At 32.7% G+C, this 17,747-nt stretch overlaps 1 protein-coding gene across 1 annotated transcript in view; it reads right to left on the bottom strand.

The window, feature by feature from the left end:
* Nucleotides 1–5,476: 5,476 nt before the first annotated feature.
* Nucleotides 5,477–17,747, bottom strand: part of LOC108910589 (lachesin-like) — a 127,125-nt gene continuing 114,854 nt past the window's right edge. Inside the window, exon 4 of the mRNA XM_018715242.1 lies at nt 5,477–5,619. Coding sequence (XP_018570758.1) covers nt 5,477–5,619 — 143 coding nt within the window. The remainder of the gene's footprint in view (nt 5,620–17,747) is intronic.

Here is a 17,747-nt window from a genome sequence, read left to right on the forward strand (position 1 = left end):
TGCAAAATATTAATAGGTTATACATATACTTACGTTATTTATTGAAATTAATAAATAGTAAAATAATGTGTTAGATAAGGAGCCTATCGATAGAGGACTCATAGAAGAAAATGTTAGAAAAGTAAACATTTAGAAATTGAAGTGAACTCACAATCAGTGAAAATAAATTTAATATCTTATGTGTATATAATCGGCTATATTACAGAGCATGCCGTGACAATCTTTTAAATTTGAATGCAACCGCTCCTAATTATGGAACATGCGCAAAACACACGGAATACGTCTCGCCCCCACTTTTTGGAAACAAGGTCATCCATTGAAACTATAGGTAATGATCAGTATAGGATAGAATTATGTGGCTTTGTGAAGCAAAAGGAGCGTGATGTCACAAAATCCATGGCGTACTACGTCCGTTTGTCAAACCAAAAATAATAATAAGGCCATAAATTAAAGATTAAAAAATAATATTTGAAAGACTAAATCTGTAAACTTTAGTAACCTTGTCATACCCTGAGGAAAAACTGCATCCAAAACCTTGATTCATTTACGAAATGATATCTGTACTGACCCCATCATATTGCTATGCAAATATGAACACATAAAAAGAGAAATAATAACTAATAAAGTTACCATATAAATAAAATTCATTTAACTGGACATCAAATCTGATAATAAATATCGAAAAAATTGCTTTTACGCATGTTTTATATATATGTCATATATTGCAAATTAGTTTTAAAACATGAACATGTGACTAGTAAATATGAAATTTGGGCCAGGATAAATACACGATATATCGTAGTTAATTACTAAAATGCAAAAGCTTACTGTTTACATAATTGTATATTGACAAAAACTCATTATTAGTAACTACGATTTTTCTTTTTCATTATTGTATTATAAAAAATGTAGTTTATACGACTATTTTCATTATAATTGTATTTTTGTTTTGACATAAAAAGTTTTCCAAAATTAATAAATTATACTATTATTATAGTCCAATTAAATGGGCCTTAAAATCGCAATTTTGGTCAACTTGACTGAATTTTTTATATAAATTAGTTTGAGGTATATAATAATAACAAGTGACAGATAAAATAAAGGGATTTTTCAAGATAACTCAAAAGGGGTAAGAGCTGAAAAAAATTTGTTATATAAGTTATAGAGCATAAAATTCTACATAAAAATGGTCTATTTACTTTTTGTTTACTATTAAAATTAACAGAGTTAGGGAGACTAGAAGTTAAGGGATGATTTCAGATATTTAAAAAATCATAACAAGCAGAAAAATGAATGAATTTTAAAATTTTAATTTTCAATCTACTCTAAAAAATGTAATCTTTCGTTTCAGAGAAATAGATAGATATATTTCTTAATTTTTAGTAAAACAATTTTAATTTTTTAATCATTAATTTTTATAATTTAACACTAAAACAATTTTTTTCTATGCCATTCGATTGATTATTTAAAATATGAAAAGTTGCTTTCTAAATTTTGTTTACGGCAAAGATAAAAATTGACGTTATGAAATTGTTATAACTTTTTTATTAAAAATTAAAAAATATATCTGTTTCTCTGAAAAGATAGTTTACATTTTTTAGAGTAGATTGAAAAAAAATATATAAAATTCATTCATTTTTCTGCTTATGATTTTTTAAATTTTTGAAATCACACATTAACTTCTAGTCTCCCTATCTCTGTTAATTTTAATAGTACAAGAAGACCGTTTCTATGTATTTTATGCTCTACAACTTTTAAAGAAACTTTTTTTATAGCTCTTACCCCTTCCGAGTTATCTTGAAAAACCCCTTTATTTTATTTTTGTTCGCTTCTGGCCAGGGGTTTAAAAAAATACTATAACTTATTGTTATTATATACCTAAACTAACATATATCAAAAATTCCGCCAAAATTGCGACTTAAAGGCCCATTTAATTGAACTATTAATTTTAATCGAAACATCAACAACTTTATAAGATGCCAGTCAAACAGATAAAATAAATGCACTTTTTAAATACGCAAAGGCAGGAAATAACACCTGCACGTTAACACACTCAATCTGGCCTTTCACATAGTACAGAATCGATTATTTTATCGAAACGATAAAATTGTGAAATGGTGTAGTGGCGCACAGTTTAAAATCTACATGCTCAGGCGGTAGATCCTCAATTCGATTTAATTCAATTATCGTTTCGAACAAATTATCGTGCTGTATCGTATCGTGAGAACAGCGGGAACTTGTTTCTCTATCTTCACCAGCAATAACACTCGTAAATAGGCAACTCAAGACTCATTATTTCCAAAGTGTTCGTTAAAAAATGGATATAAGTAATAAGAAGTAAAGCTGACTGACGTTCCGTTTACGTGATTAATTGAAGACGAAGAGGAAGTTTTGCCAAGTTTCAGAAATTTCGTTTTGTTAATTAGTCCAGATCTGACAGAGCTAATACGACAACTGAAACTTAGGCAGCGAACAGGCAATACTTCTGATAAGGATTCAATTAAAAAATAAATAACAAATAAACAATTGTTTGATAAATAATATGCATATTAAAAATTTAGGTACTAAAGGGAATATAAATACTAATTCTGATATAGTGAAATCACTTAGTCTTATGTTATACAGGATGTTTGAGAAAAAGCTGCCATAAATTCAAGAACCGATAGATCATTCATAAACTGACCATGGATCATGGACCATGGGCCTATTGACTTTTGAGATACAAGATGTACATAAAAAATGCATTTTTTAAATTAAGTTTTGGTTGGTTTTCAAAAAACAATATCATTGAAATTTGGTAAAAGTAACTTTTTGAGGATTCGTCAGTGTTGTAGAGGTCGCTATAAGTATTTTTCCAGCGACAATTTATAATTTTTTTTTGATGTCATGTTCTCTGAATTGTCTGAACACAATTATAATATAAAATGTAATTTTATAGAGTGAATCTTATGCGTGTACAAGTACATACATACTGAGAGTAAATTCAACGATGTAAATGAATCAAGTGATAGCTATTTTTCATAATTACAAATACTTATATCGGTTGGTGGCCGAGCGGTATGAGGTGTCAATACTTGAATCGATGAATACTACTATCACGGGTTCGGTTCCTGTGGCCGTAAGAATGTAGATCAGCTATATTCATAAAGAGAAATTAGGCACTCTCTCTGCGGGTATGGTAGGGTCAAAGAACGTTGGCTTGGGTCAATGTGAGAGATTGATACCGGTCAGCCATCCCCCTAATTAATGATGTTTTCGCGATTTCCCTCATTCCTTCACTGACTAACTATATTACTGAATCCTCAGTTGTAGGTCTATCTGCTACCTTGCACTTTGCGCTTCAATTTTACTTCTCAAGTGCATAATTATTATTATGAGAAAGACAAAGTGTATTCCTACGTTAAACTAAAAATGATGCTGCTGACCTCCTTAAAATATCATCACGAGCGATTCAAAAGGTTTCATTAACATAACCGCACGAAAAGAGAGTTCAGTTCAATGAATAAGTTACAGTTCATCATATTTTCCACTGGGTCTTTGCCAACAGGATGACGAGATATGGAAGCTGCTGGGTACGATTTTCAAAATAAATTATAAAAAAATAGTATAATAATTGAGCTTGTACTTGTAAAGAAATGCATGTAATTCTGAAAATAAAAAAATATTTAATGAATGTTATTTCTTTATTATCCACCATACACAAAATAAATCACCACAAAATCGTAACAGATCCCAAACAGGTCCGAACAAGTTGAAACAAGTTAAGACTTGTTAGACATCTATAGACAATATATTACAAATATTTTAAACTGTCTAGTAAAATTATTTAATATTTCTGTCTTTGTAATACAAACAACTTTGATTCAAATCGAGGTCTCACTGAGCTAATTCATGTAAATAAATCGACATTATTCGCTATATAATTCATTACTTGTAGGTGGTCATCGCATTGCAGGATGAAAAGAAAACATTAAATGATTCGGAGTCCTTAACTATTTTGTTTTTCGATGTATGACGTTGGGACTTATTGCATTTAACGCAGAATTGCCAATTAAAATCTGAGGTGGCAGGGAGGTTTTTCCATTTAGTTTTTCAATATTCTCACTCGTTCCTGAGATACACCAACTTTTAGGTATCAAAGGCCTATTACGCATGTGTTTTTTCGCTGTATAACGTCAGAGCGGTTTATGTTTAATGCAGAATGATTGGTTTAATGGTGGTCTGCTGAAGCTAGATTTTCCCTTAGTTTTTGAATATTCCCAGCCATTCAAGGGATACATCAACTTTTTCCTACGCTCTGGACTTCTTCAAATCAATTTCAAGAACTCTTCTGCAATATGCGACCTGTAGAAACTCGAACTAATTCGACTTTAGTCGTTTTGGTGACTTTGAAGTGGTCCAGGAATGGCTTTGCTTACCTACTTGTGAAATTTGTTTGAATACTTTCGAACGTCATAGAAATTTAAATTTTATTTCACTTTTTGCGAGAAATTTTAGCATTCTAGCTTAAAATTAGGATATGTCGTCGAATATCCACATCAACATTGCGAAGTTGTTGTAAAAAGTTACGCAATTCCTGCTGATAACATTGTGATATAACAGTAACAGGCAAGTAATTCTCCTCAGAAAAACAGCCCAAAAATTCGAGAGCCTGATGTTGCGCACCACACAGTAGCTTTTTCGCTAGAAAGTGGTAATTTGTGCAATTTTTGAGGATTCTCCGTCGTCCAGTAATGATAAGTTTTGTTTGTTAAAATAACCTGACAGATGAGCTTCATCTGACATTAGCAAGCAGTCAACCATATCCGGGTTTTCAGCAAGTAACACTTCAAAACGCTCGCAAAAGTCAACGCGTGTTCCAAAATCTTGTGGCAGAAGTTCTTGTACGATTTGAATTTTGTAGGGATGGAAATGTAAGTCATTTAGAATGCGGCGATAACTTCGGTTTGAAATATTGATTGCTAATGCTTGTCGTTAAGCGGATCGTTTAGGATTTCATAACACAGCTACTCTCACCCTCTCAGCATTTTCAAGTGTGCGTATGGAAAGAGTTCTTCCTTTTGGTTTTTCCCTGGCACATGAAGCAGTAGGTACTGCGAAACCTGTTTACCCACTTTCTAATCGTTATTCAACTAGGACCTGGATCTTGTGGAATTAAATGAAAGTGACGACGAAATAGACGCTGGGTGGTTACAATAGAATTAGTATCTTTAAAATAAATTTTAACCGCAAAAGTACATTGAATATTCACAACTAAACTGACATTTATCATAATAGCTTTGACAATGTCTTAAACTTCCATGATTTATAGCGAAAGCATGGCGACTTGATTTGAATTTGTGTCTCACTATATTAAAAAACAAACTAACTTTGAAGATGGAAATTTCATTCTGCCTAACCCTTTATTTTAAAGCATTTAATAAATATTTACGTACGGGAGAACGGATATCATATTATTGTTATGCTGTAAATGCGCTTACCCGTTCAAAAGCATTTCTCCACGATTTTTTATCCAGTAATTTATGGTGTTAGGGTATGCTTCCACGTAGCATTCAAGCTGGACGTCTGTATTCAGGGGTGCCCCTAGGAGCTGATTTGGGACCTTTATCACTGGGGCGACTGGAAAAGAAGAGATGATCATTGCGTAACTGTCAATAGAGCACATTATTAATTTAACTAGGTCATAAAACAGTCTAACAATAAGAAAATCTAAACAGGTCTGTTTATACTTCGAGAATTTGCTTTTATTTAGTTAGGTGCTGAGAGGACGTTTTTAATTTACATGGGAAATTATTAGATGTATCATCCGTATTAGTTTACGATTTTGAGATCAGAAATTTAGTAGGCTTCAATTATAGATGAAATATGCTTGTACTTAAATTATTTCTTCTTGAATTCTGGCGATTAAATGTTGAATAACTATGTATACCTGATTACTGACATTTCGAGACGTAGATATATCGCTTATATTTATAAAAACAAAAGCTCATTAGTGAAATTACAATACAAATAAAATAAAACGATAAACATATATCAAAACGAACCGTTCGAAATTCCTGCGTAAAGCCCTGAATGTGGTATAATTTACTACCATTTAAAGCAAATTACTGCCATCCTTTGTTAGTTTTACGTTAATTATAGACCTATATTAATGACTTATGATAAATAATAAGCCTTGTAGATGTATGTGAATTATACATACAGGGAAGCCTCCGATCCAAAAATGACCTAATGGAAAGTTGTTCAGTGTATTGGGGGAATGCGGTGTTGATATGGAATTTGACTTTGACCGTCCTCTTGAAGGTGAATTGAAGGTCACCTTCATAATCTTAAACCGTACTTATCTTATCAACTTCGACGTCACCTGTTACATGAGTGTTGTATAATAATGAAAAAGTAATATTAACGGTCGGTAAAAGAAAGCGCAAAAACTAACGTATAGGAGGGGAATTCTGGAAGGAAGCCTAGTGAGTTGAATATAGGTAGTTGAAGTGAGAACGGTGTACAGATAGGTAATAAGACGATCGGCGGGCAGTGTGTCAAAGCAGTGAAAAGTTAAGTGTTTAAAGTTTTATTAGTTAGCAGGTAATATTCTTTAAGTACTTTGTTGTTAATTGTTCTATATAATCTTATGATTGTGATGATTATAGATGTTTCATGATAATAATTCTTTGTAAGTTTAGCTTCCATTGCTTTATGCTCAAGGGCATATATTTTTCCAAGGTAAAATTGTTATAATTATACTTAAAGTTTGCCCATTATTTATTTCATGTTAAAAATATATGTATTGTCCTGATTGCCAGACATTACAATAACGACTTCTTTGTTTCACATCTAACTTGTTTTTGCCACGATTACGTTATACGTAAAATATAGATGTTTCATGATAATAATTCTGTATATGTTTAGCCTTCATTGTCTTACGCTCAGGGGCGTATATTTTTCTAAGATAAAATTGTTACAATTATTATTAAAGATTGTTCATTATTTATTACATGTTAAAATATGTATATTGTCGTGACTGCCCAGATATTGCATTAACGACCTCTTTGTTTCACATTTAACTTGTTTTATCATGATTAGGTTGTTCTTTGATTTCTTGTGCTCACTTTATGTCATACGTCTATACGAGCCTTGTTGAATTTACTAACATTTTCGCCCGTGCGGAACGAATCTGGATTAAGCTCGATTGCCTCCCGTATGGGACTCCAGTGTTATGAAGGATCTTCCGAAATCTCAACTATAGCTGGATTGCCTCCCGTATGGGACTCCAGTACCTTCCGGCTCTGCCGGCTAACTAACACCAAACCTCTTCAGTTTTACTTGGAAGTGTGTATGACTAATATGAGGTAACAGATGACACTTAGTCACACATTAAATGAGACAGGTCTTATTTATCATTAGCAAAGGTTATTAATGTATGCCTTTGGTTAGCGGTTGTTTTGTATTTATATTTGGGTGGTAAGAGCAACGATCGTGGGTTTCTCTGCCATGCTCTTTCCCCGCAGGAGCTCTAGGTGAGCCTGGCACTCTCATTTGATGTTAAATGGTTGTTAATGTTTTTGTTGTACTTTATATTTGTCACATGTTTAATTTGAAGATTGTTGTATGTAAATAAAAGTTAGGTGTATTTACTCTGCTTTTGTTTTTGTATAATTAAACCATACATCCCCTTCACAAAGTTAGTAACCGGCGCCTTCCGGTCAATTAAAAATGGATACACACAACGTAGGTAGTCCTTATGACGATCACATATTTTTGGCCACAATTACGTTTATTTATTTTTTATCGAACCTAGGGTTGTTATATTACAATATTTACCCTGATTCCACATAAAAATTTAACATCCGGATGTGATCTCAATTTTGACCTTGCGATCAAGATCAAGGTCACAGCGAGTTCAAATAATTCGTCACCCCTGAAACAACCTCGGAATAAGATGTTTGCCCCCAAAGTTGATGGGATTTTCATCACGATACCCAATCATGACCTTGATCCTTGCTTTTGTTTAGCAAAAAGACAATTTTTGATTCCTCCACGCACTCATTATTCACATTATTTGTTCCTGTAATTGATAATACCTAACACAGCAAATGATATGATTGGCATCCTTCTTGTTCTGGAAGATTGTCAACCCAATTATAGAAGATTTGCAGTATTGTACCGTAAACGCTTACCAAGACGACCTCATCCTAATGTTAATACTATTCGCCTACTCAAATTGAGAGCTCGAAGAAACCTTTGGCGACAGAGAGCTAGGCGCAATATTCAAAATCAGATGCAGAATCTTTGTTTTTTTGCCATTATGGCTATGGTTCATTTAGATTCACATATTTCACTACGAACCATTCAACGTTAATTGAGTATACCTCGATCTACTTGCAGTAGACATCCGAGTTCCATCCATATCATGTCGCATTCAATCAAGATTTGATTGAACAAGATCAATGAATCAAATTAGAAATGATCCCAATTTATTCCGATTCGTGATGTTCAGTAACGAATCTACTTTCAACAGAAATGGACATAACAGCCATTATTGACATTACCAAGGGATTTTTAATAGGCCCCTATTTTTTAAGTTGTCGTGAATAGTGAGAGTAGCTTCAATATCCTCGAAAATCACCTCCCAATAATACTAGAAAATACTGATCTCAATACAATAATAACTCGGTAGAACGCTTCGTATCCTCCTTATAGTCCAAGCATTCTGTCACGGATTAATATTAAATTTGCAGAAATTATTATCTAAACAAAAAAAATATGACCGTATAGAAAATTTAATTTTAAATCGAGTTTCTTGTTCTTTAAACTCGATCCAAAAAGGGGAACATGGTTAAAAAAAATCGCAAAGTTGCAAAAAACGGTTTCTCTAAAATAAATAAAAAAATATAGCACCGATCGAAAAATTTTAAATGAGAAAGTTGTAGGTTTTAAAAAGATCTATCGACTGATTTTTTGTAAGTATCGATTGCTTTATTACTTTTCGAGATATATCGAAAAAACCGTTAAAAATCTTCTCGTTTCTCTTCTTCTATAACTCGTTTACATTTACGCTATATGTTCTCAATGGATAACCCTACAGTGACGATTTTTGGTTTATTTTCTTCGTAAAGAGTTATATTATCATGCTGTTAAAAAATGTTGACGATTTTATTAATTTTAAGGATAAAAAATTACTGAAAAAGTTGCACTTTTTTGGGTATGTTTTTTCAAATAACTATTTCAATTTTTATTTTATAAAAATGACTTTTAAAGAAAGAAACTGCTGCCATCTTTTCACGAATGTTTTTCTACGACCTTCTGGAGCCGAGATAAATTTTTTATTTAAAAAAAATGTTGAAGATGCAATTAACATTTAACAGCGATGCGCTTGATGGAGGTTAATAATGAATACTTATATTTAAAAAAAATAGTAGGATATGTTTACTTGATTTTTAGTATTAGTAATTGAGTAATAAACTGAAGCGCGCAAGCGTTTTTTGCAACTTTGCAATCATTTTTTTTAACCATGTTCGTCATTTTGGATCGAGTTTCTATACGGTCATATTTTTTTTGTCCAGGTAATAATTTCTGTAAGCATTTCTCTATAATGCTTGGACTATTATGCATACCGTCGCGTAAGGAAGCTAGTGCAAGTAACAAGATGGATGTGGTTATAACAAGATGGGGCATCATCGCACTATGCAAGGATAGAGCAGAATTGTACGAATTATCATTTTTCGAATAGTTGAATCGAATTTTTATTTGGGGGGATACCTCAAAAATACAGTCTATGGGGAAAGACCAACTACTCATGACAATATGAGAATGTCAAAGTCAATACTGCTACATTTGAGCATTTATTGCTTTGATATTCTAAACAGATAATTAACTCAAAATCAGCCCTTTTCAAAGCTATGATATACAAAATCCGATCGTATAAGCTCTTCGTGGTGTACTTCGGGTCACATCACTATTAGTGGACCATTGATACCACTTCGATAGTATTCCAGGGTTAATTTTTGATTTGATCTTTAAATTAAATTCTAATTTGATCCTTACTTTGCAATGTACTCGAGTGTAGGTTTTACCACTTTTTCAGGACCCAGTATCAAGAATACAGGTTCCGACATAAAATGAAACAACGTTAACCTTTAATTAACCTTCAAATGACATTCAAACTTAAATATGGTCCCGAACACCTTTAACAACATTTGTAGATGTCATCAGTCAATTTCTATAGTCAATCTTCAAATGTTCTTGAAGGTCAGATTCAAAGTCAAGATTGAGTAACTTGATAAAAATCCCATCAACTCTGGAGGCAAACATCTTATTCCGAGGTTCCTTCAGGGGTGACGAATCATTTGAACTCGCTGTGACATTGACCTTGACCGCAAGGTCAAGTTGAGATCACATCCGGGTGAAAAACTTTCTGCCGAATCCATTCCCAGGATAAAAAATAGAGGACCCCATTTAAAATTATGAAGTTGACCTTCAATTGACCTTCAAGATTAGGTTTCGTGTTGTGCTGGGTTTCCATGGAAGTCTAGCAGCGGACACCTGTAATTCCGGCACGGCGTGTCCCTCCGATGGCAGATAGGGGAATGCCCTCACCAGCTTGCTGGCGTGTAGGTGTGAAATAAAATAGTACCCGTGGACAAACAGGATTGCACTCTCTCTTCGCTTTGCATGTACCGCTGCGGAGAGAATAGAAGCATGAGAGTTGTTGATAGACTGGCGATGGATTAGGAATTAAACTACAAAAACATGGAAAAGTCCACAAAACTTGTATAGGGTACAGGGGGTGGATCCCCCAGTACCGATAGGTTCAGAGGGATTTAGCAAAGGCTCCCACCGACCGTCATTCGGCGACTGCCATAGGTCGGGTTAGCTGCGGACTTCGGCAATGGACAAGGTATTTGGGACATTTACTTCGGATCTTGAGAGGCAGAAAAACAGGAGGAATTTACTTCTGGAAATAAAATCACAGTCTGCACCAACCTCGCCCAAGTTAATGTTAGTTGACTTAACATGAGATGAAGAGAAAGGAAGTCAGTTAAAAGGAAAAGAGGCGATGGTTAAAAACATGCGAAAGAGAAAGGAGAGGATTATGTTGATAGCCTGCCGTGGCGTCGGCGGTTACGGGTTTTATCAAAAACCTGAAGAAGTGATATCTCCATCTAACACGAATAAAGAGATAAAGGAGATAACACAGACTTTGAGATCAATGACCAGCAGGTTTACTTCCAATCTTATGGGGGAGGAGGTGTTCCGTGAGTTAGTGTGAGATTTGTCTTCTAGAAACTTTATAGAGAAACTGAAGGTGTGCGACGATGTGTTCTCAAAAAGGATAGCCTTCAAGTTAGGTAGGAAAGGTGGTGGTGAAAATACTGGTGGTGCGAGGAGGTGGCGGACAAAAGAAGGGAATGTAATAGATGCCGAAGGATGTTCGTAAGAGCAAGAAGAAGGGAGTCTAAGGAACATGGTGGGCAAGGTTTGACGCTGGAGAATATTGTTGCAAAAATTCTAGAGAGTGATGAAATTCGTTGGCAGGTTTATTAAGCGAGTCATAAGAACAAAGAAGGAAGAGAAAAAAGGAAATGAGGGGTTACTCGGGATTACCTTTTTGAAGTAATACCTAATCGATGTGGCAAGAAGAAGCTTCTGATGTGGGTAAGAATCATATAGTTCCCTGTTCAATTGACATTGAATCCTATGAACGCTTTTCTAAAGTTTAGCAAATTAATCTAGAAACATCTTGTATAATGTTAACAATAATTAAAAAACGTAAATACGTATTGACATATTTGACTGAATCACTTGAAAATATTTACAATATACCATATTTCAACCAGCAGAGTCACAAACTACACTAAAACAGAGTCGAAACTTTTACAGATAAACTCTGTATATTGTCAAGTAAACATTGTACTTACACAAAAACTTTAAGGAAGTAACAGGTTAATACATGCTGTAAGCATCTCAAAGCCAGATGAGTTATAGAAAAGTAATGGAATCCGTATGTAAATTAGAACGATATTTTACGACCAGTAATTCTGAATTGTTGGATATGGTCCCATCTGGCGCCGCATATAAAGTATGTGACGCTATAACGTGAAATAACCGAGTATTGGCTGCATCTAAAGCGTGCAGCACCTGGGCATTTTTGTAACGTGCTATTTCCACAAGCGTTATTATAGTTTTCTTCTACGAGGATTTGTGTTTTCTACATTTACTTCAGTACGTACGTATTTACCCAAGTACGTTTTTTATGATAAGGCCAAAACGCTAATATTGTTGTTTTTAGTAAATTAAAAAAAAAAACATTTTCTAGAAGAATTTTAGATAAATTTTCGTGATATTGACTGATGTATTGCTGTTATCTACGTACATACATATAATAAAATGATAAATATTAGAGCCGTTACTTTAAGTACTATATTTTATATAAAATGTTATATAGGGTATTTCGAAAGTACATGCACTGAAAGAAATGCGTTTTATTCTTTATTAGAATTATATATAAGACCATTGTATACTATATGTGACAGTTAAACAGGTGAATATTGGATATAAAACGCGTATTGCTAGCACAGTTGTATAGTGACTATAAACTTTATTCTTTATTAAATTATTGTATAACTAGTATACAACGTTTTTTATACCTTTACGAAATAATAGCAATAACTCTTATTAAAGTGTTCCATATCGTTATTAGAACATCTAGTACTGGTTATAAGTTTTATAATAATAAATGTATTAAACTGTTGTATACTCTGTATGAGTTAAAAACATATGTCATTAAGTTTTCAGAAATTTTATTGGATAACTGTAATTACAAGCTAAGGTTCTAATGTAAACATACATAAAACATACTTTTAAGCATTAAAAATGATGACAAATCGCTCCCAAAACTGTCCAGTTTATTTTCTTAGCAACGATGCACCCGTATTTTCTTGTATTACATGAGAATTTGCACTATAACTCTTCCACCTTAAGAATGAAGCATCCCCAGAAAGGTTGAGCTTCTTTCCATATAATTTTATTTCCTCTGGTTGATTGACTTTATACCCATGCTTTTCTTTGTCACCGTTAACCTTCTGTTCCTCCATCTTATGTAAAACTTAACATCAGCGATTTCTAATAGGACCTACAAAATAATAATTTTTAAGATTTAGACAAGATTTACATTTGAAAAAACAAAACAATTACAAGCCATAAAACAGTTAGATACTTACATAATAATTTTCCATTTCACACAACGCGATATGATCATGTATCCCACAAAACATGTGCATATACTGTCCATTTTCATCAAACTAGACGTGTGTAAGTCGATGCACAGCGGACTGTCGGAAATTTTACGATTGTTGTATTTTCTCTTCTTGAGTAAAGATAATAAAGACGTTGTGGTTTTGTGTGTTTATTTTGACAATGATTGAACATGTATGGACAATAAAAGTGGACTGTATAAGATAGTTGAGTACCGTTCTGCTTCATGCATAGCATGCTACTGAAATCTTAGAAGGGATGAGCTCGTGCGGCGAACCCTAAATCAGCGGCTGGAATAGCCAGGTTTCTTATTGAGTCGGCGCACTTCGCTCTCGGGTCTGACATATGATTATTATTACAAGACTATGAATATAACTTAACAACGATCATAACCGATTATGCACCGAGAGGTGACGATCACTTAACCATTATAAGATGCGTTTTACACGTTAAAAACGGAAACATATTCAGTATAAGAACGAATAATTCTGTTAATACAATTGTTATATACAAATTCGGATACTGGTCTTTATACAACAAATCTTCCCTACTATACAACTGGAATATAAAGTCTATAACACCTAATAATGTATAAGTAATTCATTATAACCTTTATTTCATAGATGCATAAGGTGTATTAAGCACCTTCCAGTTAAACTGATTGAATAATGAGTATGGAGATGATTGCTTTTTTTTAATAAAAGTTGTATATTGGTTATAAAAGTTTTAATATGCGCTATACACATTATTCTAGATAAACAGTTTAATAAGCCCAATTCTTTCAGTGTGTAGATAATCTAGAGGCGTGTTTTACGTCTAAAATTAAAGTAATTTGCACAGGGTAATGAGCATAGGGTCCTAAGGTGGTCGTTTTCGAGCCACGGGGTTTCCAAAATTAAAAAAAGACCCACTAAACATTTTTTTAAAATTTTTAAACCCATTGAAATTATTTTTAGTATATGCAGTATAAAATAAAAATTGCATGTCAATAATCAGTGCGAGAGCTATGTTGTAGCATTGTGTCTTTCGTCATAAGAAAATATATTATCCTGTATACATTACAAACAAAATTTCTCTTCATATGCAGAATTAGAAGCTTTTACACTGACAATTTTGTCATTTTCCTTGGTTGCTGCCAATAGTAGCGGCTAATCTGATATGGTAATTGGAAATGAAGTGTTTTAAACTTCAGTTTGACGTAAATATCAAAATAAAAAAATGACGAGAACCTTAAGAAAAAGTTATAAAAAAGTTTTGACTGCTAACAATTGTTAATTAATCACACTTATTAGTATTAATAAGTGTGATTAACGCTGCATTTAAAATTTCTAAAGTATATTAAACACAGAAGTTTATGCTTCTAGCTATTTATGTTTTGGTGGAGACCATTAAAGGGCCAGATTTCATTTTGGGAACTTTTTCAGTATTTTACTTCGGTTAAAATTGAAAAAAGGCGATGTCTGGGGACCACGTGAAAAGTAAATGGTGTAAAAACCGCTCTAGGAAAATTCATTACTGGAGAGGAGAAACGGAGGCCGGAATTAGATAGTTTACGGCCTTAACCATAATAGTACAGAATTTATCACGCGCTTGAAAATTGGGTCAAGAGATTCTTTCAACAGCCTCGCTGGAGAAGGGGTAGGTATACGGTTCTATCATAAAATTTGAGGCGTTCATATTATATCACCTTTATTGTAATCTTACCGTTATTAGAAATTCGGTTATTATCTGGATTATTCCTTTTTCAGATGTAAGTATTCCAGATTTAATTTAAGAATTTCACTTTTATCTTAGTAAATTTAATTTCATATTAGTGAAAAGTATTTTAGAAAATAGCTACCAGTGAACGCCAGAATTCGATTTCAGAAAACTGCACATCAGAAATAGTATCAATTGATTTCCAGAAAACATTATTTGTATTTCAGTATAATACACAATACACAAGCACACTTAGTAATGTTGTAATTATTTGAAAGAATGTCTTGTCATCATTTGTTCCGAATTAAATTCGTTACATTGTCGATGTGTTGAAAAGACTTGATTGGCTATTAATTGATTAATCCCGCCAAACTTGTGATGTATTTTCACAGGTGGGCAAGAAATTGTATCACTATGGTTTACGAAGAGCTCTGGACATTCAAAAATTTACAAACTTTACGGGTAAAGTGACATTTTATAAAAAATTATATACAAATCAATGAATGAATAAAAAGCAGTAAATGTATATAGATTTTGATAAATCAAAAAAGGAAATGAAAAAAACAAAAAATCCCTACTATATGAGCCGATGAAAATGAAGAATTTCCGTACATCGTCGTCCCTTTCGGAGGCTGATCTTGTAACGATACAAATGTGTCCTCGTTGAACTTTTTCTTAACAGACATTTTAGATTCACTGGCGTTCTGTTTATATTTCTTTATTTGGCTAGCTACTCAACAATCTTTCTCCGTAATCGAATGTGTGGCATCAGGAGTGCTAAATGACTTCTTAGGTGTGAAAGTACACCAATTACATATTATTGAGCCTTTCTTTACCTGTATTTGCCGTTTAGTTTTAGTCAAATATGAGTATTCAGCTAGCTTTGTCATTTTTACATATGCTCTTGGTGTGTTAGCACTTAATAGTAGTCTATAGATATCTCAACCATTTCGTACATAATACAGATTAGTTTTATTCTCGCTTAAGAATCTGAGTCTAGTGTATGAAATATTACCATATAATAGTTATTTTATAACTACATTATTTTGATTTATTCATCTGTTGAAAAACTACAGAGAAATTTGAATAATCTAATTCTAATTTTAGACCAACATAAATTAGTAAGGAAGTATTTTATTAACCAATTTGTTAAGTATTATTTAAATTTATGGTTATAACATTATAATATTAAAGTCTTTGTTTGGTACAAGCCATTATTCATCATAACATTGCTGACTTATATTTTTGTTATTTATAGAGTTGAACTTGTAAACCAGATACAAATTTCTACTATAATATTCTTGTAAAACTGTCCCTTAAATTTTAGAACTTATTTAGAGAGTAATATAAATTTGAAATACATACTGAGATTACAGTTATAGTTGAAGTGAAAAAGTTAAAAAACAATTTCCGGATTTCTACCGATGACTATTAAAAGCTAGGCAATATAGACAACTAGAATAGTCATAGTTATTTTCTGACGACTAATTGGGCTAATTGGGCATTGGAATGAAACAAAAAACTACACTAATATACAGGGTGACCCATAAAGAATGGAAACACTCGCGTACAAAAGTTGTTTATGGACCGATTTGAACCGGTTTTTTTTAAAGATAGATCTCCAAAAGCTCTATCTTGATGCAAAATTTGAGACAAAATTTTGATTTTCAAGGCATACTACGATTTTTTTAAAGTGAAAAATAGCAAAATTTTGTTAGCGATTTTTTTATAAAAAAATCTGACTGCACCACAGGATTTAGGAACCCCTCAGATCCATTTGTACCAATTTTTGCGAAAAAAGTTTGCCCCTAAAAAAGTTATGACAACATCGGCATAACCAGTGTTTGCCGTTGTCGGTGAAGCTATTCTTTTATAAAAACCGAATAGAACCCAAAGGGAAACAAAATTAAATAACAAATACGGGTTTAATAATTTATTAATAAGAACCATAAAAACCAGTAAACATAAAATAAACAAGTTCGTCAAATTATTATTATTTCGTGGTTATTATGCCAAAACTTACAAATATTACCTTCTTAGACAAAAATAATTACATTTATAATTTTTTTATTCAAAAAGCCACTGGATTCTACAACCATAATCCAATTCTTTGTGAAGAATTTTCTGAAAAAAATATTACGAGATATCCAGAAAATAACGTTGCTTAAAAATAATATGAACAAAATTTGGTAGGCTGTGAAAAATAGAAGTTTAGACAACAAATGTCAAACTTCACAAGTTACAAATATTACAATGTGCCACTGCACATTGTAATATTTTTTGTGCATGGTTAAATAAGTTACATAATTCTTTACGATGGCTCAAAGTTTAACTTTAAGAAAATTGAAATACTACGTCTTTTTGGTGAAAATGATCGGGCGGCAAGAGAGGTGTGTATAATTTTTAACAACAGACATCCAGATAGACCTAATATTACGCATAGCACAGTTTTTAAAATAAACAATACTTTTATGGAATATGGTGCTGTATCAAAATGCATTTTAAAAAGGGACGATCAACAGTGAAGACGTATTCACGAGTATGAAATTTTAAATTATTTTACAAACAATCCTCAGAATAGCCTCAGGATTGCTAGTTTAGATTAAAATTTACTTAGAGAAAGTATCCAACGCTGCCTAAAAAATAACATAAAACCCTATAAACCTAAGTTTCTTAACACTCTGGAACCAGGTGAAATGGGAAACGAATGGAGTTTTGTCTCTGGGCATAGGGACGACAACAACAACAACAACAATAACAACAAAAATAATAATAATAATAATAATAATAATAAT

The sequence above is a fragment of the Anoplophora glabripennis genome, unplaced genomic scaffold (genome assembly GCF_000390285.2).
Source record: "Anoplophora glabripennis isolate ALB-LARVAE unplaced genomic scaffold, Agla_2.0 scaffold444, whole genome shotgun sequence".
Taxonomy (NCBI): Eukaryota; Metazoa; Arthropoda; class Insecta; order Coleoptera; family Cerambycidae; genus Anoplophora; species Anoplophora glabripennis.